The sequence below is a fragment of the Pteropus medius genome, unplaced genomic scaffold (assembly GCF_902729225.1).
Source record: "Pteropus medius unplaced genomic scaffold, Ma_sr-lr_union100, whole genome shotgun sequence".
NCBI classification, from domain to species: domain Eukaryota; kingdom Metazoa; phylum Chordata; class Mammalia; order Chiroptera; family Pteropodidae; genus Pteropus; species Pteropus medius.
This window is the reverse complement of record NW_024353517.1, coordinates 3,573,565-3,598,588: the sequence shown is the minus strand read 5'-3', so window position 1 is coordinate 3,598,588 and position 25,024 is coordinate 3,573,565. Positions and strand designations below refer to the sequence as shown.

General features: G+C 37.7%; 1 protein-coding gene across 7 annotated transcripts in view; it reads left to right on the top strand.

The window, feature by feature from the left end:
* Positions 1–25,024, top strand: part of IGF2BP2 (insulin like growth factor 2 mRNA binding protein 2) — a 154,857-nt gene that overhangs the window by 92,896 nt on the left and 36,937 nt on the right. For 5 of the 7 annotated variants that reach the window (XM_039850715.1, XM_039850714.1, XM_039850718.1 and 2 more), the window contains exons 3-6: positions 11,157–11,205; positions 12,307–12,358; positions 15,613–15,676; positions 17,643–17,802. In XM_039850715.1, the coding sequence (XP_039706649.1) occupies positions 11,157–11,205; positions 12,307–12,358; positions 15,613–15,676; positions 17,643–17,802 (325 nt within the window). Of the gene's footprint in view, positions 1–11,156; positions 11,206–12,306; positions 12,359–15,612; positions 15,677–17,642; positions 17,916–19,776; positions 19,912–25,024 lie in introns of all 7 variants that reach the window. The other 2 variants (XM_039850720.1, XM_039850719.1) reach the window with 1 other exon arrangement.

Genomic DNA, 25,024 nt, shown 5'->3' with positions numbered 1-25,024 from the left:
AAAAGTTTATGGAGGACTTTCTCATAATTCTGTGGGGTTTGGTGAGGGACAAATGAGAAGAGGGCAGAAGCTCATCATCACAATACCAAGGAAGACTGGGACTCTGCGAACAGCCGAGGGGAGTGCACCTGCTAAACTCTCTTTCCTCCCTCAATTGTGCTGCTGAAGACCTGGCTCCCCACAAAGAAAGAAACAGGGTCCTGGAAGTAGGAAGCAACCTGGGCTGCATCCAGGGAAGGGAGAAGAGATAGGAAAAGGAATCTGAAGCTGTAGTAGCAGGACCTCCTGTAATCACCCGCCAAGCCAGGTAGGTTGTTCACCTTAATTCAAGTCAGGTATTGACTCCTCTATGCAACTTCCCTTTGATGGGTCCTGCTGAGGCCCGCCTAGCTAATGGCACTGTCCTGAGAGAGTGATGAAAAATCAAAACCTGAGAGACAGATGCTCTGTTTTTTGTCCTTTTAAGACAGGGAACCAAGAAGAAAGTATGAATCAGCAGCTAGAAGGAATTTCATGTTTAAGTGCCAGAGATGTTAACCCTGTCATGTTTGTTCATTAGTTCATCAAACATACTGAGCGACCGCTGGATACGCGTCACCAGGTCTGAAGCGGTGGATGTTCAGGGGAAGGGAGAGATGTGCATCATTCAGGAAGGATATAGTTCAGGAATCTTGCATTTCTGTCAGCAGGAAAAAATTCTCTGTGCAAGTCTAGTCTCCCAAAATTAGTTATAAATCAACGCTCCCTTCTAATTTGCCTCATTTTAGAATTGATGTAAAGGGATCCTAAGACGAATCCTCATTAAGATGATGAATCCTTTTTAAAATAAGAATAATTTATGTGCCATCTTTTCTCAATTTATTCATCCATTTTTAAAGTTGGCTGGTTTCATTGTATTCAAATCATGTCACGTTACTCAAAAGAGCTAATGATTTTCTTTTTCCATAGACACCTTATGAGATACCAAAGATGTTCATTGATTTGTTTTCTTTGTATCCTGTGAAGTGCTTTTGTTTTTTTATTGGTGTTTGTGAGAAGTTATTTTTCTAACTCCTCTCCCAATTTTGAAAAGTAACTTTCCTTATGATCTTTTTTACTTTCTCCAGAGCACCCTTTCGTGGAGCAGAGGAAACCTCAGGGTGTTAAGTGCCTAGGAACAAACCCCAAGTGACAAGGAAAGCTTGCCCCTTTGTGGCAGTGCAGGTGTCCCACTGCTGTTATGCACAGAAACACTTGCTCCGACTTTAACTTCCCACCGTGCTGGGAAACAAGGAGTGTTGTATTTACTGCCTACAATTACATTATAAAGATACTGTGCAGAAATAGGTGTTAGAAGATATTTGGTCCACTTGTAGCTAAAACCTAAAAATACAGCAGGGATAGCCTTTTTCCTTGAAGACGTCATTGGATCAAGGAACCAACTCTAAAGTATGTTCTGTTGTTTTATTGAAATGCAATAGAGTTCTAAGGGTTGTTAGGGTCAGTATTGTCTTGTGTTTTGTTTGTTTTGTTTTGTTTTTTTACTCCCTAGAACGTAAGCAGCATGAGGACGTTTTTGTTTTGTTCACTACTGTACGTAAACCAAGTGCTTGGCATATAATAGGTGTTTAGTGAACACTTGTTAAATGAATTTGGAAAAGTTGTTAGCCTAATCTTAGAAATCATTTAACTCTCCAAAATCAGATAAAATGTTCAGTATTTAACCTCCAATCAGAACATTCGGGTATAGGGCAGTTTGGATTGTTCACACCATCCCAATTCTCAGCGTAGGTGAGATGTTACTCATGGGTGAGATGGCGAATGCTGTTTGATTTACCACGGCATGGGGAAGGAGTTCCTTTGCGAGGGAAGAGTGTGTGATTTGGCTGACCCTCTTTTGCCTGTCTCTGGTTACTTGGGATTTAGGGCTATGTTAGAGATGAGTTTAATTTTCCTTGATCATCATCATGACTGTAATGAATAAGATCAAAGTCTTTTCTAACCACTGGGAATAATTGTTCCTTCTTTTCAGAAATAAAATGCTGTTGGTTTATTACTCATTCCCAGACATTAAGATCTCAAAGCTTCTGGCTCGAATTTTTGTTAATTGTGAAACTGTATCGTCAGTTAGCCAAGACATGCTGCTGTATTTCTTGTTTCAGGAAGAAAACACCATCTCCACATGAGTCATTACATCTAATACAGGAAGTGTATGCAGTGGCCACTGTGTCAGGAAGTGTCTTCCTCTGTGTTTTCCAGTCAGCAGCCTATTGTATGGAGCTGATGAGCATAAACCGGAGTGAAGAAGTTGGCTTAGTTGGAGACGAGTCAGTGTCTTCAATAAGCATGTGTTCTTATAGTTGGAAGACAGAACATGGGATGGAGTGGGCCAGGAAAAAGAAACCCAGCTGTCAGCAACAAATACATACGGTGAATTTGCTGATTGCAGAAAACCCACTGTGTTCTAGACACTACTTGGGCTGAGGAGGGAAAAAAATAAAAAACACAGTAGGTAGGGAAGGAAGAAAGGAAAGAAGGAAGGAAGAAAGGAAGGCAGGCAGGCAGGCAAGCAGGGGACAGATTTGAGTGTTATTTGGAAAACTAAAGAAAACAATTATTTGAAAATGAGATGCTGAAAGGATGGCATGGTTGTTGATGACTAGGCACAGGCTCCTTTTGCCTTTACAAAGATGATTTTGTATTTGCTATGTTCCATGCAAGGCAAACATTTATATGCTCAGGTTATAACTTGTATTGTCTTATGTTTATATGTTTATCTGGGTTTAAATTATGATGTGTAAATATTTGTTTTTACCCTGGTTAGTCTTAATTACAGATAATGAGTTGAAGGTCTTATGAGGGTAATTAATCACTTCTCTAGAAACACAGTTCAGTTTTGTTAACTGGAATCTTTATCACAGCAGAATACGAGCATTAAAGAAAATACCTTCAGTTCTTACTCGGTTTAGATCTTGAAAACTGGAGGCTGGCATCCAGATTTGGGGCTCACAAAAATTCAGCCTTACCTCTCAAAATCTCACCTGTCTGTATCCAAATGCTCATTTGTACTCAGACACACATGAATGTCCTAGCCTTCCGAGGACTTTGCCTGTTGAGGACTCACTCCACCCTTCTCCATTCAGCAGTCCATATTTTAAGGAGGATTCTCAAACTGTGTTTTTCCCCATGAGATTCAGCACAACTTTGGTTGAGGCCCGTGATAATAGCAAAGGCTTGCATGTATACTCAACTCCCAGCCCTGGGCCAGGAGAGCCTGACTGTCAACCAGGAGTCATCCGATCCTGTGGAGTTTACTAGTTAATGCCCTTGTTACCCTCTATAAAGGGCATTTATATTTAGGTAAATTCTTGGACGTGGTTCCATAATGTAGCGGTTAGCACGTCTGCTATGCACGCAGAAGGTCCTAGGTTCGGGCCCCAGTGAAGCCACAGTCCATGGTCTACAACCAAACCACCCTGAACAAGCCCAATGTCTGATCTCGGAAGCTAAATAAGCAGGGTCGGGCCTGGTTAATACTGGGATAGGAGACCACCTAGGAAGACCAGGTGTTGGTGTTGTAGAAATAAATAATAATAAATAAAAATATATATTTATTTAAGTAAATTCTTTTGAGGAGCAAAGAGTGAGCCACTATAGTGAAATTTCAAAAATAACCCTTCTTGGAGGAAATGTTTTTGGTCAGAGAGTCTACAGTGAGGTTGCCACTAAGAGGGAAAAACTAGAAATCCATCCCTAAGACCCATTTTCCTTGGATTTGCTTGAGGGGGTACATCTTGTCCAAAATTCATTGACCTGAAATATATACTTGAGATGTCAATTTAGATATTGGTGAATTGGCAATTTCAAAGTGACATTTCAGAGCAAAGATTTAAACTTAACGACCACAGGTCAAAAATATCACTCCCTAGCTGTGAGACTCAGACAAAAAAACTTATCAACTCCTTAGTTTACCTGTCTGGAAAATGAGGATAACAATGTCTGCTTCATAGGGGAGTGGTAAGGCTTACATGAGATGCTTAGCATCCATTTCTGTAAGTAGCAATAGTGGTTTGGGGAAAGTTCTTGCTAAAAAGACTGCGACAAATGTTTTGGGTGTACCTCTGAAACTTTATTAGATTTCATCAAATAAAATAACTTGGGGGATGGAGAAGAGATAGTGTTCATTGATACCCTTGGAAAATTTCTGGTAAAACTAAAACTAAAACTCTATTTCTTTCTCTATATTGTCACAAAATGAGTTAAGGAGGAGTGATAGTAACTGAGACAGTATCATCTACAGGGAATTGTACACAAACCTTGATAAGAGTGGTCACAGTTTTCTTATGTCAGGGTTTTTTTGTTTTTGTTCTATTTTAAAATATTAAGGCTTTTCCTTTATTAATTATTTAGATCATTAGTCTTCATTTCAAATAGTTCTGCTATTTATCACTCTTCTAGTAAAAGAAGCCCCTTCGCTAAAAAGTGAATATGAATTTTAAAAAGAGAAGATTTTAGAGATTGACTTCATTTTTCAAGAGCTAAAATATTAAATCTCTGAGAAATCTGGTTATCTGCTTCACTAGCTCAGTGTATGGTGGTTTCAATCTACAGTCAAGCATACTATAGAGATGATGATTTTAACCTTCCTCTTATACCCCTTTCCCAAAGATTTGTAGAATCCAGTAGTTGGTATGAAGCTTCATGTTCATTTAATGCAGATTCTACTCACTGTACCCCAACCCAATAGAGAAATTCCTTCACCATCTTGCCCAGGAGTAGCAGCCTAACCTGTCTTTTCATGAACATCTAATCATCATCTAATTATCCCATTGGCTTTTCTCTTTTGTCCTTCTACCTCCTTCCACAAGAATTAAGAATCTCTGATGTTTTCTTCAGAAGGGAAATCTGGAATTGTGTTAGCAACCTCTTAAAAAGTCAAGACCTTCTTAAGAGCTAGTAGACTCTTTGAGACAGGGCATAGGAGGTAGATGAGGTACAAAGTCACAGACCGTTGCTTAGCCCATTCACTGATTTATGTGCCATTCAAGCAGTGGACTTTCAAGAGATCCTGTCCCTGAATGTTTATGAAGCATGAATATGTTAGAGCTCTTTGGAGGTTTATGGTTTTGTGGGCATGAGCTCATAGAGCAAGAGAAGTTACAGGGTTTACATCTGCAGTCTCCTGGCTCAAACCCTTTACAGCAGTATCTGATTTAATCTTTTTATGATTTGGCCCATAACACTGCTAATATTCACAAGGACTTTATTTTTTCTCTTAAAAAAATCCCTAAAACCTCTTTTTGTTTATTTTGCAACAGTTTTTATGTTGAAAGCATTTCATTTTTTAACAACTGTTATACTACATTTATTTTAGATTCCATAGAGGCAGAGGCAATTGTTCTTAGTAATTTTGTAACAAAGTGACTAAACGATTTGTTTTCTTGACTCTTAATCATTCCTTGTGCCGTGTATGTGTGTGTGCGCGCGCGCGCGTGCGTGTGAGAGGGGGGGGGCGGTAGAGAGAGGTAGAGAAGAGGGGAGAGGGGAGGAAGAGAACTTTAAAAAGAAAGTTGGGTAAAGGATTGTATTTGGCTATCACCAGTTATTCATTTGCTTCTTCAAGGAGCCCTATGTCCTAGTTCAGTTTAGCACATGATGTCCCTTGTACAGAATGTTCAGAAGTTTTAAGGGGGAATTTCTAGAAATAATGAGGAATTTCTAGATAAAGTGCCTCAAACACATACTAAAGAGGGCACGGAATGCAGTGGAATCTGCCATAGCACTAGAGGAGGGGAGTGGCTGAGACCTCTGATAGTTTCAGTCTTGGCTCTACCACAGTCCTTGGAGTCGATTAGCATACTTGCCTCTCTTACAGACAATGCACAATCCGTGGTGCTATAATTTTCCTCCAAGATGAGAACCATTTATCATCTGATGAGCTCAGAATGCTGTAGAAACAAATGGGACCTAATTGGGTAGACTCTCTCATTTTAGCCCAAATACTCTCACAGGACTTGTCTTTGCTTTATTTTGGTGCTTCTTTTACAGTTTACCTGGGGATCCTCTAAGACTTAGCTGGCCTAATTTTCAAGTGGAACCTGAGATTCTGTAAGCTGGGTTCCCACAATTTGTTAACTTTGTTCTCTCCTCAATCCCCCATCATAGTCAAGGCTTGGGTTAGGGTTCCCAAGGTGGCTGATCAGACTTGTGGCTAATTGACCATATGCCTGAAAATGATGACATTACTCTCTCCACTTGCAAGCAGGTATTTTTACTTTTTTTTTTTTTTTTTTTTTAGTACAGGTGAAGTGGTTCTATAAAATCAGAGATTTTATTTAAAAATTAATAAAAATATGATTTTATTTCCCTGGCTGATTGCCGGTTGTTTAAAGCAAAAAATTCTACCAAACAAAATAATTTTTGCTAGGCTCTTGAAATGTATAACAGTGGACATCTACTTTATCTGAAATTCACTCGTTTGGAACTTCCTGTTTCCTCTGGGCATCAACAGTACAAAGATAATATATTCATAAAACGTACCCTGCGCTGTGTATTGAAGAGCCTTGGAAACCATCAATTAAATGAGTTGGAGATAGGTGAGTTAGGGTTAAGTATATTTTGTTTTGTAGCTCTTAAAAATTTGATTGCCTACACGTGTATACCACAACCACCAGTTACAGAATCATAGTCAGTCTGTGTAGAAGGCTCCCCAGCCAAGCAATGTGGCTGTAGGGCTGTATAGTTGAACACTGCAGGAGTTAGGGGCTCCAGCCTCCACATAGTGGAAAATCCGCATGTGACTTCACCCAAAAATTTAACTACAGCTGTCCCTCAGTATCTGCAAGGGATTGATTCAGGAACCCCCACAGTACCCAAATTCACGGATGCTAAGTCCTTACATAAAATGGCGTAGAACAGTCATCTCTCTGCATCTGTGCATTCCCAACCATGTATTGAAAATACTGTTTTTGATCCGTGGTTGGTTGAAACTATGGATGGAAAACCTGGGGATAAAGAGGGGCTGACTTTATGTTTATTGGAAAAAAAATTGTGTGTAAGTAGACCTGCGCAGTTCAAACCTGTGTTGTTCAAGAGTCAACTGTCTTACCCTTTTCCTGGTAGTGTGGAGCCTGAGCTATTTGCCCTTTCCCACCCAAAACACTTAGCTTACTTGGATATGAGAGTAGGAAGTTCTAGATTTCTGAATCCCAAAGCCATGGGGAAAGACCCTGTGTGTCTACCTTGAAGGGCTCCCTCTGCTTGACTATAGGTCTTATTCTGTTTTCAGTTAAAATGAAAGGAAAAAAAAATCGAAGCCATGCTCTTTACTACCCTCTTTACTGTTGTTTTTAAGGTATACCGAGAGTCTTGAAGGCTCAGACCTGGCACACATAAACTATAGGTGTAATAACTATTTGGTGAAGGAGGAAGCACACAAAGTTTGAGCAGTTTCATGAGACAAGAGTGTTTAACGATAAAGAGGTGGAGAAGGCAGAGAATTTGGACATGGTGACAGGGATTCATTCAAAAAAGTCAGGAGTAACCAGTCATGTGTGTTTTAGAAAGTCATGGGCAGCCGAGTATAGGATGGATGGGAGAGGAGAAAGACACAAAATGGAACACAGACCAGCTAGGAGACTGCCGTGATAGTTCCGTGGCAGTGAGGACGAAAAATGCCATTTATGTATATTTAGATAAGCTTGATTTCGTTTTTAAAATAGAGGAACTGTGATATTCTTTTTTTCAAGTAGCAAATAATTATTTCCTCATACCTAATCACTTTCCTAAGTTATTTTGTTAGTTTGGGTGTTTTCTTTTTTTTTTCTAAAGCAAGGCACACCTTTATGAATTTCAAAGGAAGAAGGATCCACATTTGTTGTTCAAGACTGAGCTGAACACTGTTTTTGTGGGTTTTTTTTCTTTTTCCCGAAGGGAATAGGTAAAAGAACTCCCCATTTCCTCTCCTCCTGACCATCTGGCAAAGGAGAAATAGACAATTCGCCTTTCTGGGCAATGTCAGGGGTCTACATGATAAATAGACAACAGCCACCAATAACAGAGCTTTACCCAGTCCTTGGGGTTCTGTGTTCTCCTTTTCTACTATATGCACTTGACCCCATGCTGCACAGGACACTGTAAACAAGGAGTCTGTCCTTGAGGAAATCAGGAGGGTGGGTATGTTATCAGATAAATAATTATAGCAAAGAGTGAACTGCTATGAGAGCTAAAGAGTTCAGAAGAAACAGTTCTGCTGGAGACATCCTGGAAGTGAATGCACGTGTGAGCTAGATTTTGAAGGACATGCAGAAGTCCCTCCCAGGGGAGAAGGGGACAGGCATCCCAGGTACCCTGACAAGAAGGCAAGGCATCCAGATGATGCCGTGGGAGTTAGCAGATGGATCCTGATGACTCCTGATCCTGAGTCTCTCAGCATAATCTCCCAAATGACCCGAGCAAGCTCCAGTTTCATTTGTACTTTAGTGGTCTCCAGTTCCCTTTTTTGAGTTCTTGGTTCTTTTTCTTTCTTTCCATCCTTCTCTAAGATTAGAGATGCTGTAGATGAGCTTATTAGAGATGATTTCTCCTAGAATCCTGCTTAATGAACATTTCATGTACCAAACTGATTGCTTGATGTGCAGTTTCTACATGAGATACTGCAGGGAAACATCAACGTTTTAGGCCCATTTAGTTCAGATTTGAGATAACCTGGACTGGGCAGTTTGGTTCCTTACGTACTGCAAACAAAGGGTTTGCGAAATAAGTTAATATTCTGTCAAATAATATTTCAAGAAGAATATTTAACCTAATTATGGAAAAATTGTGCTGTTTGGGTTTTGTTCTTTCTTTTTTATTACTTAGCGGTTTCCAGTGTACTTAAAAAAATAAATCTTGTATATATTTATTAAAGCAGCCTGAGTAGGAGTTTTAAATTGTTAATTTTTTAAAGCAAGTAAGACGCAAATACATTCTAATTTTTTAAAAAAGCAAACAAGATAGAAGTAGTTAAAATAAAAAGTACATGTCCCGTTTTGCCAACCAAATCTGCTCGTAGCTTCCTTTTTCTATGCACATATTTAATAACAGGTAATTTTGTTTTTTGCACTTGAAAGACAGGATCGACTTAATCTGTAATTAGCTCTCTTGCAACAGCGTGCTTTCGAGAGTTCCCTCTGAAAGTGCACATATATCTACTTCACTCTTTTTAACAGCTGTATAGTGTTCCATAGTATGGCTATACTATGAATTACTTACTCTCCCCCTGTTGGTGGATATTTAGGTTTTTTGCAATCTTTGTTTTTTACAAACACTGCTACAGTAGGTGTCTTTGTTAGGATCTCATTATGTTCATGCATGAGTTTCTTCCATTAGGATTTCTATCAGTAAATTCTTGGTTAGCACTTGGAGTCAGCGTTTATACTTGGAGATAACAAAATATTTTTCTTCAAAAAATTTCAATTTTCTTACAAATGCCGATGCCTTTTCCATCATTAGTTAGGCTTATGACATCTTGTGGAGTATTTTATGTAGCCACTGGATGGGGTAGTGTCAGCAGTTTTATTATGAACTTTTGCCAAAAGCAGTGTCAGAATAGAGCCTTTATGACATAAAGGTAGAAGTTAATTCCTGGATCTTTTTTCTCCTTCCTACCCTGATAAAATATTAGAGGTTCTACAAACTGGCTTGTACAGTCACTTCAGCAGCCCTGGTAAAGCATGAATGCATTCTCATTTTTAAGAAATAAGATAGAAGTATATGGGATCAGTGCAAGTGGTGGCTCTCCTTACATTCAATAAAGATCTGAGAAAACTGGAGCCCCTCCTCTACTTCATTGTTTGTTTCCCCTTTTCCTCTATCTGTACACTTCTCTCTGTGTCTCTCCTTTTTTCTTTACAGGAATGTTAACATTTCTTTTTTTCCTGGGGCTATTGCCCAGATTAAAGCATGGAGAAACATAGCTTGTATAGCTACTATTTGGTACCTCTGACACCAGACAGAAAGAAAAAGTAACTGGAGTACACTGTGGTCATCACACCCCTTCTCTTGCAACCCCAAAATAAATATTTATGGGATTTCAATGTCAAGCTCTTCCATTAAAATGACCTCTCTCATATTTAAATGCGGATTTGTTTTCTTTCTAGGACCTAACATGTTCTCAAGAGATAGAAAAATTCTTTTCTCATATTTCTTTTTTTCCTTATCTAATGTTAATACTTAAGTAAAAACAACGAAACCATTTAAACTACTCAGTTATTAGACCGGCAGGATGTCCTAGAAAAAAAAATCCTCTAAATAAAAAGGCAGGAAAAGACCCAATGTCCATCAGTAGGAATAAGTTAAATACACTTTGGCACATCCAGGTAGCGTAAAATAGAATAAGGACACTTTCTATTAACTAACATAGGAAGATCTCCAATATGTTATTGTTAGGTAAAAGAAAGAAAGGAAGAAAGAAAGGGGGTGGAGAAGAGGGAAGGAGGCAGTAAGGGAGGAAGGAAGAAGAAAAGAAAGATGCTGCCAGTATGTAGAATATACAAGTACTTTTGTAAGAGAGGGGGGAAATGAGAATTTACATTTTTATTTATTATTATTTGCATGAAGAAACTGAAGGATACCCAAGCAACAAGTAAAGGTGTTTATGTCTGTAAAAGATGAGGAAGGGGGTGAGTGGGAGTAAGACTTTTCATAGTATACCTTTTATAGTATTCTGATTTTTGAATTACGACTGTATTATCCAGAAATAAAAACGATTTTTAAAAAGACTTTGATAAGAGGTAAGATAAGAGGTAAACTAACTTGATCTTGTTTAATATGATACATGTGATTTCAACCATCATGTTTGAGCCTAGGTACTTTTTGGAGTAGGTCAGTTGTAGGACCATATATTTTGAGGACAATGATAATTCTGTAATTAGAACCTGTATGTCAGTTTAAAATCTAACTACTTTGGTAGGAAACTGAAAAGGCAAATCTGCATTAAACTGTTTCTTTAGCTTGTTCTGACTTCTTGGATTTGTTTTTTATTTTTTGGTCATAATTCACAGTGGGGATCTCTTGCTGATAGCTTCAAGGAACACAGTGAGAAAATGAACTCAAATTATGATCTTAGCCTTTTTTTACCGTGTGATTAAGTTTTGTGTCCTGGAAAAGTGTTATAGTATGTGCTTTTATTTTTACAGGAGCAGGAGAATTCAGATTCGAAACATCCCTCCTCACCTGCAGTGGGAGGTAAGCCAATGTTGCTTCTGTATTTCCTGTCTTCCTGCTCTCTTTTTTCATCTGACTTTTTAATGGCTTAACGAGACATTTTCTCCCTCTTTTAGTTTCCTTTCACATTTAGGAATTAGAGGCCTCAGACTTGTCCCACAAAGCCTCTAGGTCCTGTCTCTTTTTTTTTTCAGTACCCTAATGTGCATGATCTGTTGTGAGTTTGGGGTCGTATTTGTCCATTTCATCATGTAAGATGTGCACTTTGTTCTCTCATATTCTGTCTTCTCAAGCACCAAGTACCAACAGACTTTGAAACAAAATGTATATCTGCTTTGTGATTTTTTCATCTCATAATTCTGTAAAATTTTTACCTTTCCAAATTATGATTTCGAAAAAGAGTAAAATCCATGAAAACCAATAAAAGTAGGTTATTTTTTAGTTTGAGCAGGTTTTTTTGTTTATTTTGAATTAATTGCTATGAGTAACAGTTAGATAACATTTTCTCAGTTGTAAAACGTCTTATAAAATTGCTACCTTAAAATAAAATGAGATAGACTATGAAGAGTGTCCTTATTGCATTATTTAAAAACAAACTGTCTGCTGTTTTATTCCCCAACCCAAATGAAATCGAAATAGCCTTAAAGGAAAGAGAATGTTCTAATGTTTTCATTACTTAAAAAAACTTTTTATTATAGAAAATGTCAAACACACACATCCCATTACTTTGTAAAACAAGGAGATTTCTAGAAGAAAACCGAAGGAAGAATGGTTAAATCTTCTCAGAAGGACAAGTGAGCCTTGTACTTTATTCTGCTTCTCATTTCAAGAGCAGTAAGTGGGTTCCCAAAATCGTGATGAATGAGATTAACAGTTACTAAGACTCTGAAATTCTGCTGTCAATTCAGTGAACAGATTCCTTGGGAGCCAGTAAGCAAATGAAAGTCATGTATATTTACTCAGTTCTGTTTTTATGGAAGACCTGAAATATCAGTTTAATTAGATTATTCCTGTAACAGTCCTTGTTTTGCTTTCATTCATTTGCTAGGGGATATCACTGTAACCATTTTTTGTGAGTACGGCCTTGTTTTCCCATTCTGACATTGAAGCTTTCTTTTTCAGGTGTTGGATGGACTTCTGGCTCAGTATGGGACAGTGGAGAATGTGGAACAAGGTAATGAGTGAGGAAATTAGCCTACTGAATTTCGAGAGGGGTATTATCTCTTAGTACTTATGGGCTGGGTCAACTCCAGGGAGAAATAGTAAGTTCAGGTTCTTTTGAAACAAGTTTCGTAGAGTGTATTTTTGTATATCTATGTGTGAGAGATGTCTGTATCTATCCATATCTATATAATTTGTTTTTTCAAGGAATATAATTTTCAGGCTATTTTTAAATATGCTGTAATGTGCTCAAGCACTGGACAAACATTGTCAGGCCAGGGTAAGCATAATTCTCTTGGAAGTGATTAGATTTACACTATTTCAACTTTCCTCTTTCTGGCTAAGAAAAACAGATCTGTAGGTCTTGGACTGAGTGTTTCTCAAGATGTAGGACTTCTACACCAGAATCCCCTGGAATGCTTATGAAAATGCAGATGCCTGGGGCTTACCATAGACCTACAAAGTAAGACTCTCTGAGGCAAGAATTCATGAGTCTGTATTTTAAACAAGAACTCCCAAGTGACTTTTGTGTGTACTAAAGTTTGAGAGCCACTGTCTTTGGAACAGTGTTATAAATGCCCAGAAAATACATACTCTTCTGCTGCCCCCCCCATTTTTACCTTCTAAAACATGAAATACAATGATTTTGAAAAGAATAAAAAGAGAACCTGAGGCTGATATCTTCTGTAGCTCTTAAAGAGTCCCAGAAAAGTAGATCCCAAGCTCCTGTTATGATAGGCAGTAACGTGTAATAAATATTATTTTTGTGTTGACCTAAAAAGCAGAATGTGAATTCAGTCACTTAGTGACTGTGAGCCCTTAGAAAAATCACTTAACCTCACTGACTCAGTTTTCACACATGTAAAAGGGGGAGAGTAATTTCTACCCTTCCTGTATCACTGAATAGTTAGGACAAAAAGAGAACCCGTATAACATATTTGTAGACAGTGGAGTCATGCATCATTTCAAGGGATCATTAAGGTTCACATAGGAAAAATCAGAGAACCCATTTTTTCATATACAATCTGTCTTATCTGCCAGTGTAATTAATATAATAGTTTTAACAGTAATTATTCAGATGTTCTCTACTCCATGAATATTAAAAATATCATTATTCAATTTCATGCTGCTGGCTGCCCATGCCCAAAGGTGAAGGGAAAGAGCTCAGAAAGAAGACACGATTTACAAGGATTCTATTTCTCAGTTCTTGTTATTTCCCTCAACATGGAAAAGAAGACATTCTAATAAGAATTGGACATAGAAGGCGAGATGGCCTTACAGACATGAGCCTATAAAAGTTAATAGCTAAGACCACATTCTAAATTCAGGACAATGCCACGCAAGGAAGAAATATTCCAGGTCCCTAAGGCAGTTTACAGCTCCTAGGGCACCTGTGCCCTGGGGAGTGCAGTTTCCAACTGCCTCACAACTACAGGATAGAAGTGTTGGGCTTTTGTTTTGTTCTATTTCATGGGTGACTCCTGATTCAGCAGGAAAACATTTTCAGTACTTTTAAGAAACTTTATGGAGCTTTCATGTCCAGTGAAATAAATTATTTGAATGGAGCTCAGTTCTTTCCAGAATCAAAGAACTGTCCGATTTCCTGAAGACAAACATCTTTAAAGAACAGAGAATATGACTAAGAAGTGAGAACAAAATCTGAGAATCTGAGAGTCCTAGTGGATAGCTTTGTTCAGGAGGTTCAAACCCAGCCCTGTCTCCCTTCCTGGGAGTCTACAGCCTCATCCGTAGCACTAGAAAGCCACAAATAGGAAACCACTGTAGCATTCTATGTGTCAGCGCTGAGAGAGGACGGTTATGGGCTACACATCCCCTGTTTTGCACTGTGAAGACTTCTCTGGGTAAGTGAATTAGAGAGCAATTGAAACACTCCCCGGGAAAAGCCCAGGGCTGGGCTCAAGTTTATGCCATGTAAATCTCAGTGGCAGTTCCTTCCTGAGAATTACACATTCCCTCCCCACAAAAGGGTGTGGCTACTTTGAAGTTACTGGATAAACGATACTTCTAACAGTGGTCTTTAACCTATTTTGAGAATCCTATGGAAATTATAAACTGGAAAAATTCATATATCCACAAGTTTGAATCTTTGGGTGGGATGGGTAGGGTCAGTTTATAGAATTCCGGAAGCTCTAATGTAGATCCAAGATTAAGAATCCCTAGACTGTAGGGTTTTATTATTACCTTAAAAAAGCAGCTTTACTGTGGTTTTCTTGAATTATCCTTAACTTAATGTTGTTGTTAACTGTCTCCAATAGCTTAAATGTTTTAAAGGGAGGATTTGATTTAATCATGTCTGCTTTTTTTGGGAAGACTAATATTTTTGCTTTAAGTTTACTGGCTTGGATTCAAAGTTTTATCTTGCCTTTTGAATTTATTTTTAACTTCTGCCCTTGAAAGAAGAGGCAAGCAATTGTGAACCAAGATAAGCCAACACACAAGAGTGATTTCTTATTAGCCACTCTTAGAGTTTATGTGCTTTCTCTTTTACCAAGTGAGTTGGGGTTGTCAGTTTTCTTTATTTCTTGTACACAGTTACTAGGTTTGACTCATACAGAGTGAAGCAGTTCAGAGGGAAAAAAATAGAAATAATTCAACTTTATCAATGATGTAGAATTAAAATTCTTAGTATTTTACACATATATTCAATTATTTAAAACTTAATGCAGATTATAACAATTAAAGCTCATACCTGAATAACAGTACAATAAATTGATACAATTTCTAGGAAAGTGATCTAAAAATATACATTAAAAGCATTGGGGTTTTTTACTCAATTATTTTTCTTCTGCAATTAGCTTAAAAAAGTAATTCAGAAGAATAAAAATCAAATGATTGCAACAGTTGGTTTTTAGCAATAGTATTTAGAATAGCAAATAGTGGGAACAACCTATTTGTCGAAAGTTGAGGTTAGGCAAAAATCATGGCACATTTACTTATTGCAATTTTATGTAGGCATTAAAAATAAAATGTACAAAGAAAATGTACATATATACACATGCAAAAGGGTTTATAAAATAAGAGAAAATGTAGCTTTGAGTTGTATATACAATTGATTACAAATGTGTATAGATGTACAATAGATTACAAATTACTGTGAATGCACAAGAATAAAGTTAGAGATTCAAAACAACTCTTGAGTCAGGGCGATGAATTTTTTCGTGCATTTTTCTCTAAGTCTGTTTACGTTGAGCCAGAGGGTGATAATTTTTTTTTTCTATGACAATGTAGTTTTTGCTTCTTTCCTAGTCAACACAGACACAGAAACTGCTGTTGTCAACGTCACATATGCAACAAGAGAAGAAGCAAAAACGTAAGTAGATTTGGGCTTGTTTCCTTTTAAATGTTTTTGGACAGTTGTCTTTGAATTCCATAGAGTCCTGTATTTATACATTTTTTTTCTGAAAAAATGCAGATCTTTGACATGTCAGTGGAACTCCAGGGCATTTATACTAGGATGTCTGTTTATAGGTTGTGCAGAGATTTTTTGTTGAAAAATGTTGAGCCATGGCATCAAAACTGAGATGGGAGCTGTGTCTTGACAATGGTCAGGACTAGAGCACACCAGCTCTGTGACACTGTCCTGTAGACACTGCTTTGCCAGCCACTGGGAATCATTTTTACCTGGAGTTTCTTCCTTGCACTTGGAGGAAGAAGCACAAGTCTGTTTCTAAAAAACAGGATACTAAAACATCAAATTTTCCTCCATGTAATGTTAAAAGGGGGATGCACCTCAGTGACATTCACAGCACAGAGAATTGTCAGTAGGGGTTTAATCAAGGAGCACTTAGCTTGGGGTTTTTTTTTTCCTCCATCCATTCACTTCCTAGTCCCCAGTTATAACTACATTGCTTCAGTGATGGTTAATTTTGAGCTTGGCTATTAATGGACATAGGATTGAGGTTTTTAAAAACAACAACAAAAACAAGTTCCTTTTCATAGGAGGTCCTTGAAGTGCCTGTCGGGTCATCGTAACTGGAATATGGCCACATGTGGTCATGCTTCATGGATATGGCATAACCTTGGTTATACAGCCCAGGATCATAGTTTTATTTCTTTTTCAAGGTTTTAACACATGTGAAGACACATGTAACCCATTCTCATACTGATAGTTTTCAAAAGTTAATTTTACATTGAAAAAGATAATATAATACATAGTTCATTTGCTGCTGACTTTTACACACATACCAATAATTCACCTTTACAATTCTTGTCCAGCTGCCACTTAAGTAGGACCTCTGTACATATTACTTTATTACTTTTATTGAATTCAAAAAATACTGCTTTGTAATAAATTCACAAACCCTAAAAATTAACCTAGTGGAATAGAGTTCTCACATACTGCCAGAGACATAAAAAAATTGTTCCACTTCTTCTTCATGTGTAATGTTAAAAATGCAATAGTGGGATATTATTTGTTCCCTATCAAATAAATAAATACTTTTAGATAATAATACTCTGTGCTTTTGAGGGCTCAAGGAAACAAATGCTGTCTTAATTGCTTTGGGATAGTAAATATTGAAACCTTTCCAGAAGAACACTGGGTAATACTTAATAATGTTAGAATTCTGCATACTCTCTGACTCAGCACCTCCATTAGGAATATCTCCTGTGTGCAAAGTTGTAATTGCAAAGATGCCCATGGCAACACTGTATGTAATAGTAAAAGATTGGACATTATATTTATCTAACAATAAAGGATCATTTGCAAAAACTGTGGTAAATCAATAGAATGTTAAATAGCCAGTAAAAATTAAATCGCAGGGTATCTAATGACTTGGAGAATGTTTAGAATATAACAGGTTTTTAAAGGTTAGAAATGGTATGTTTGATATTAATTTATTTTTATAAATAGTCTATTTATATTTAAGAAAAATAAAGATATGCAATGAACTAGGGCTTTTTCTTATGCTTATCTATCTCTGGATTTTTACAATATGTATTATTAAAATGATAAAGTGAGTCATAATTTTATACTGATATTAACAGAATCTTTGATAAGGGAAATATAGTCTTGGGTGATAAAGAAGAAAAGCAGAATGTATGATTGTATGTCAAATCTGACCTGGCCTGTACATCATGATGATTGTTTCTTGGCCACGAGGTCTGAGGGAGCAGAGGTGACATCTGTCAGGCTCACTGCTGTATCCTCAGAGAGGGTTAAGGGACCTCACCTAGGCAACTGGTAAACGAGAGTGAATGAACCCGGCTGCTGACCTGGTGGGTCTTCTCTGATGTTGCTCTCTTAACAAAGCTTGCCTATTCCTGCTGCATTTTAGAGCCATCGAGAAGCTAAGCGGGCATCAATTTGAGAACTACTCCTTCAAGATTTCCTACATCCCGGATGAAGAGGTGAGCTCCCCTTCGCCCCCTCAGCGAGCCCAGCGTGGGGACCACTCTTCCCGGGAGCAAGGCCACGCCCCTGGGGGCTCTTCTCAGGCCAGACAGATTGATTTCCCGCTGCGGATCCTGGTCCCCACCCAGTTTGTTGGTGCCATCATCGGAAAGGAGGGCTTGACCATAAAGAACATCACTAAGCAGACCCAGTCCCGGTACGTGCCTCCGGGGCTTCCTTTGCTTCCTTCTGAGGGGTCCCCTGAGTGCTGGTGGGTCCCAGCCATACTCAAGTTGCCTTTGCTTGCTCCAGCAGTGGGAGGCTATGCTGTATGGAATGGTGGCTTCTTTAAACAGAACAATTAACAGACTAACAGAAAGCCGGGGCCTTTAGTGAGCTTTCATGGCAATTGTCTAAGGTGATATCCTGAAACACTAAAGGTGCATAAAGAAGGTACTAGTGACCTCACAGCCAAGAATTATTCTTCTAAGCTAACTAATGCTTACGAATGCATCTACTTCTAGAATAGCAGAGCTAGAGGGTTGAACTTCACAGGTTCCGAGAACCCGCTTATTTTAGCTCTTACCTCCTCTCCTGAGTCAGAGCGCTGCGTGGTGGTCACTCTTTGAGACCACCTAGGTGATCTCACAAATAGCTACATCAAGAAAGTGGGTGAGTCACTACTATATTAAGCAAGAAATAAAGTACATTAGCCTTATATTTTGTTTTCTGTCTGTTTAAGGAGACTGAACTGAGGAGTTGTAGTGAGTAAAATGACTTGTGGGGTTGTTGATTTTTGTATGTTCATAAGACCACAGCATGATATAATAAAGAAAGCACAGGACTTAAAAACAAAAGACCCATGTTTAAGTTTTACCACTTAATAGCTATATGATCCTGACAGGAATTTTGACCTCTCTGAGTATCAGTTGCTTCTTCTGTAAGCCAAGATTATTGTGAGAATTAGGACACTCAGATTGAATGTAATAATTACTATAAAAGCATTTAAATTGCAAAGCATCAAATTACTGGCAAATATTAGTTATTTACATGCATGGTGCATTTTATTTAGGTCATGTATTGAGTGTCTTGGAACATGAAAGAGAAAACACTGTTTTCCTTGAAGTATCTGAGTTACTCCCCAATAATGGACACTTACTTGAGTCCCAGAGTTCATAATCATAGGAGTGAAACGAAGAGATAGTAGAGGGGGAAAGTACTGTCTGGTAATCCTTTTATTTTAAAATCAGCCTTTTTTCCCCTCCAAGTTTGCTTCATTGTGAAAATGGTTTTCATTTATAGGTCTTTTTGTTCCAAAAAATCTTTAAAGTGGCTTTAAAAATGCAACAAGTTTAAATAGAAGTGAGGTTAGTTCTCAAAGTGTGTGCCTATTTTTTAGAAGTAGGCCAGAGACTTGGACCTGGGCTTTCTAGCAGCCAAAGTAAAGTGGGATACAATCGATTATGTGATTTCGAAAGTTAACAAAATGAGCAGGGCCATGACAACCCAAAGGAGTCTGATAAAGTCATCAAGCTTTCGAGCCATTAGTTTTAAGATCCTAGAAGAAGGCAGGCTGCCAGTGGCAAGGAAACCAAAACTTAGAGGCAGAGAGAGCGCATGTCTCTTTTCTATCCACACTCAAATATATAAAGCTTGCTTTGGATTTTGGTTAACATATGGCTTTTAAAAGCTGCAATCAGTTCAGACATTGTGCCAACATGCAGTATTATCCTGCTCACTTTACTCTTCACTTCTGGGATCATTTGAGACATGACAAAAAATACTTCATTTACCAGACTGGCTTCATTACCAGGTTAGCTTGGTGCCTTCGTTCCACAGCACACCTTTAAGAAATATTCCTCTTCAAATGGAGCTGCAAAGAATTCGAGTTGGGCACAAGACTCCCTGCACTGCTTGCTGCCTTCTTGGAGAATGGCGTTGGTTGCAAACGTGCTAATGACACGTCCTTGTCTGTCTGTGTCCTTGCTCTTCGTTGGCTGGTGCAACACTTTCTTGGGACTAACTGGGATCCTGTCCCAGATGACGCTGTGCTATTGCTCCTGATTCTTTTCCTACAGGGTAGACATCCATCGAAAGGAAAACTCTGGGGCTGCAGAGAAGCCCGTCACCATCCATGCCACCCCAGAGGGGACCTCTGAAGCATGCCGCATGATTCTTGAAATCATGCAGAAAGAGGCCGATGAAACCAAACTGTAAGTTTGCATGCAATGTCCAGATAACTCTACAGAGAATCAGTGTAGGTTCTCATTCATTTAACCCAAGAAACTATAAAAAAGCTGTAACTCTGTTACTAAATAAAGGGAGCAGGGGAAGGATTATTTTTAAGAAATTTGTTCCCAGGGAGAATATAGTGGGAAACAGATCTTTTACATTTATGATATGGCTGTTTCTCTACTTGTGTGTTTCTCTTGGTGATCCTAATGCTTCTATCACTTGCCAGTAATAATTATTATAGGAACATATAGACCTGTGCCGTCCAGTGCCATGCAATGATAGAAGTGTTCTGTATCTTCACTGTTCAGAATGATAGCCATTAGCCAGATGCTGCTATTGAGTGCTCGAAATGTGACTTAGTGCAGTGGAGGAACTGAATATTTCAATTTATTCAAATTTGAATAGTCACATGTATAGCTAATGGGTATCACATTGGACACTGCAGGTGTAAAGTGCACCTTGTCATCGAAACCATCATTTACTGCTCTGGAAAGGGTTTTTGCCACCGGCTCCTAAACTGTCTGCACTCTTTTAAAATTGGATTACATTTCCTTAAGTCGTAGAAACTGGTCTCCAAGTGGCTACTTAACTCTTCTTTCTCTTTTTTCTTTCTCTCTCACTTCCTTTTCTTTTACAAAATACTTTTTAGGATTCCTGAGTGTTGTACCAATTTGAAGGGCAATATACAGTTCTTACTAAATTAATTGACTTTGTATTACAAACGGATTAATGGTAATGGAATAGACAATATAATAAAAAAAAGTTCTATGTCAGTTTGGCAAAACCCACTTATAGGCAGGCATTGGTGGTGGTTTTATAGAGAAGCACTAAAGTGGGGAATCAAATATAAAATTAATTTAGGACATAATGTCAAGGGTGTTCCAAAACCAAAAGGATGAAAGTATTCCTTAAAAGAAAAACGTTACAAATCTATTCTGAGATTTCATAGGGACTCTGACCTTTCACTTATGAATTACTTACTCTGTTTGGGGCTTTTGACCCCTCTATCCCACAATGCCATGGCTTAATTTGAAGAACTTCCTCCCTCGTCCAAGTTATTTATAAGTAACACTTTCTTTGGTCCTTCAACCTAGGTGCAAGCAACTTACAATATTCTAAATAATCAAAAGACTGATTTATAAGTTGGATTTTTAAGTTTTTGTGTAGTCAAAATAAAGTGGAATATCTTTGGAATAAAATTTTTTGAGTGCCAAGCACTGTGCTGGGAGTTGAGGCTGCAGTCATGAACAAGACCCATTTCCTGCTTTCACGGAGCTTACAATCCAGTGGGAAAGACATTCAACAAACAAATAATTATACCAGTACATAATTAAGCACAGCTATGAAAAGTGCTAGAGTGGAAAATAACTGCATATTATTGGGAGCCCTAATTAAGGGGTGGGGGCAGGAGGAGATTTGGGGATTTGAGAGAAAGCCTTGCTGTATAAGTGGCATTTAAGCTGAGCCCCAAGAGAAATGAATAAGAGGGGGAAGATGTAGGAGAACAGGGATTCTAAACTTTCTTTGTATTCATTTACCAAATATTTATTGAGCACCTACTATGTGCCAGGCCTTGTTCTATGTGCCAGTGAACAAAGCTGACAAAAAACAACAACAACAACAAAAAAAAACCCCACTGCCCTCCAAAAGTTACATTCTAGTGGAGTTTTCTTCTAGCATTCATTTATTTTGAGGCAGTAATAATGCATCTGTTAGATGCTTTTGAACTCAATAACAGAAAACATTAACAACTGGCTTAAGCAATAAGAAACAATTATTATGTCATATAACAAGTCCTCAGAGTGATTCTAAGGTTAGTTCAATCATGGACCCAAAGACCCACTTTTCTTTCTGCTTTCCCTTCTTCAGGGTGTCTGACATTCCGCTGGTGATGACAGGATGGCCGTAGTGATTTCAGACTTTGTGTCCCCACAAAATAATATTCAAAAGGTGGAAGAGAAGGCATCCTTTCCTTGTTCCTTTTTTTTATTGTGGTAAAAAAAAAAAAACAAACATAAAATTTACCATCTTAACCATTTCAGTAGTAAGTATAGTCACATTGTTGTGAAACAGTGCTCCAGAACTTCATATTAGAAGACTGAAACTGTGCCCATTAGACGACAACATCCCTTTTCCCTCTTCCTCCAACCTCTGGTACCTACTATTCTACCTCTGTTTCTGTGAAATTAACTACTTTAAAGAACTCAGATAAGTGGAATCATATAGTATTTGTCTTTTTATGACTGGCTTATTTCACTTAACACTGTATGTAAAATATTTCATTGTATGTGTACACCACATTTTGTTTGTTCATTCATCTACTCATGAATTTGGTTTGCTTTCACCTCTTGGCTATTGTGTATAGTGCTGTTATAAACATGAATGTGCAAATATCTCTTTGAGACCCTGCTTCTATTTTTTTTTTTTTTTTTTGGATGTATACCCAGAAGTGAGATTGCTAGATTATATGGTAATTATGTTTTCAATTTTTTTAGGAACCTCCATACTGTTTTCCATAGCAGTTGCACTATTTCATAATCCTCCCAGCAGTGCACAAGGGTTTCAAATTTCTCCACATCCTCACCAACACTTATTGTTTTCTATTATTTTGATAGTAGCGAGACTAATGGGTGTGAGGTAGTATTTTGTATTCACATTAGCTCTTTGTGGTTTTTATTTGCATTTTTTTAAACATTTTATTTATTTTGTGATTTATTTTCCCTCCCACTCCCCTCCCCTGGTAACCACTAGACCATTCTTTATGTCCATGAGTCTGTTTGTTTGTCCTGTTCATTTGTTGCTTTTAGGTTTATATCCCACATATAAGTAGTATCATGTGATTTTCAACCTTTCCTGTCTGGCTTATTTCGCTTAGTATGATATTTCAGGGTCCATCCATGTTGTTGCAAATGGTAGTATTTCATCTCTTCTTATGACTGAGTAATATTCCATCGTATATATGTACCACAGCTTCTTTAGCCAATCATCTATCGTAGGACACTTCGGTTGCTTCCATGTCCTGGCCACTGTGAATAATGCTGCTATGAACATTGGTGTGCAAATATCTTTTTGGAAATGGGTTTTCAAGTTTTTGAGATAAATACCCAGTAGAGGGATTGCCAGATCATATGGTAGATCAATTCTTAGTTTTTTGAGGAACCTCCATACTGTTTTCCATAGTGGCTGTACCAATTTGCAGTCCCACCAGCAGTGTATGAGGGTTCCTATTTCTCCACATTGTCTCCAACATTTGTTATTACTTGTCTTGTTGATTATAGCTATTCTAACAGGGGTGAGATGGCAGCTCATTGTGGTTTTGATTCGCATTTCCCTATGTTGAGCACCTTTTCAAATATTTGTTGGTCATTTGTATGTCCTCTAGGGAGAAGTGTCTGTTCAGGTCCTCTGCCCATTTTTTGATTGAATTGTTTGTTTTTCGTTGTTATTGAGTTGTATGAGTTCATTGTATATTTTGGATATTAGGCCCTTATTGGAGGTCTTGCTTGCACATATATTTTCCCATTCGGATGGTTGTTTCTTTACTTTGTTGATGGGTTTTTTTTTGTTGAGCAGAAGCTTTTTAGTTTTGATGTAGTCTCATTCATTTGTTTTTGCTTTTACTTCCCTTGCCTTTGAGGTCAAATTCATAAAATCTTTAAGTCCAAGGTCCTTGAGTTTAGTTCCTATGTTTTCTTCTATGCGTTTTATTGTTTCAGATATTATATTCAGGTCCTTAATCCATTTTGAGTTAATTTTGGTGTGTGGTGATAGACAAGAGTCTAGTTTCATTCTTTTGTAGGTGGCTTTCCAGTTTTCCCAGCACCATTTATTGAAGAGGCTTTCCTTTCTTCACTGTATAATTTTGGCTTTTTTGTCGAAAATTATTTGCCCACATAAATATGGGTTTACATCTGGACTCCCAGTTCTGTTCCACTGGTCTGTGTGTCTGTTTTGCTGCCAATACCATACTGTTTTGATTACTGTTGCTTTGTACTATAATTTGAAGTCGGGCAGAGTGATGCCTACAGCCTCGTTATTTTTTCTTAAGATGGCTTTGGCAATTCGGAGTCTTTTGTGCTTCCATACAAATCTGATGATTTTTTTGTTCTATTTCTTTAAAAAATGCTGATAAGATTTTGATGGGGATTGCATTAATTCTGTATAATGCTTTAGATAATAAGGTCATTTTAACTATGTTGATTCTTCTAATCCAAGAACACGGAATATCTTTCCATTTCTTTGTATCCTCTTTGAATTCTTTTTAATAGGATCTTATAGTTTTCATTATATAGGCCCCTCACATGTTTCATTAGATTTATTCCTAGGTATTCTTTTGTTGAAATTAAAAAAGGAATTATTTTTTCCACTTCTTTTTCTGACACTGCATTATTAGAGTAGAGGAATGCTATGGATTTTTGAACATTGATTTTGTATACAGAAACTTTACTGTATTTGCTTATTGTTTCTAGTAGTGTTCTTGTGGAGTCTTCAGGGTTTTCCTATATAGAGTATCATGTCATCCACAAAAAAATGACAGTTTGACTTCTTCGTTTCCTATTTGGATGCCTTTTATATCTTTCTCTTGCCTTATTGCACTCGCTAAGACCTCCAATATTATATTGAATAACAGTGATGATAGTGGACAGCCTTGCCTTGTTCCTGACCTTAGAGGGAAGATTTTCAGTTTTTCACTATTAAGTATAATATTGGCTGAAAGCTTGCCATATATGGCCTTTATTATATTAAGATATTTTTCTTCTATACCAATTTTGATCATAAATGGGTACTGTGTCTTGTCGAAGGCTCTTTCTGCATCTATTGATATGATCATATGATTTTTATTTTTTAATTTGTTTATGTGGTGTATCACATTAATTGTTTTGCATATGTTGAACCATCCCTGTGTCTCTGGGATGAAGCCCACTTGATCATAGTATACGATCTTTTTAATATGTTGCTGTATTCAGTTCTCTAGTATCTTATTTAGGATTTTTGCATCTGTGTTCATGAGAGATATTGGTCTGTAGTTTTCTTTTTTTGTGTTATCTTTACCAGGTTTTGGTATCGGGGTGATATTGGCCTCATAAAATG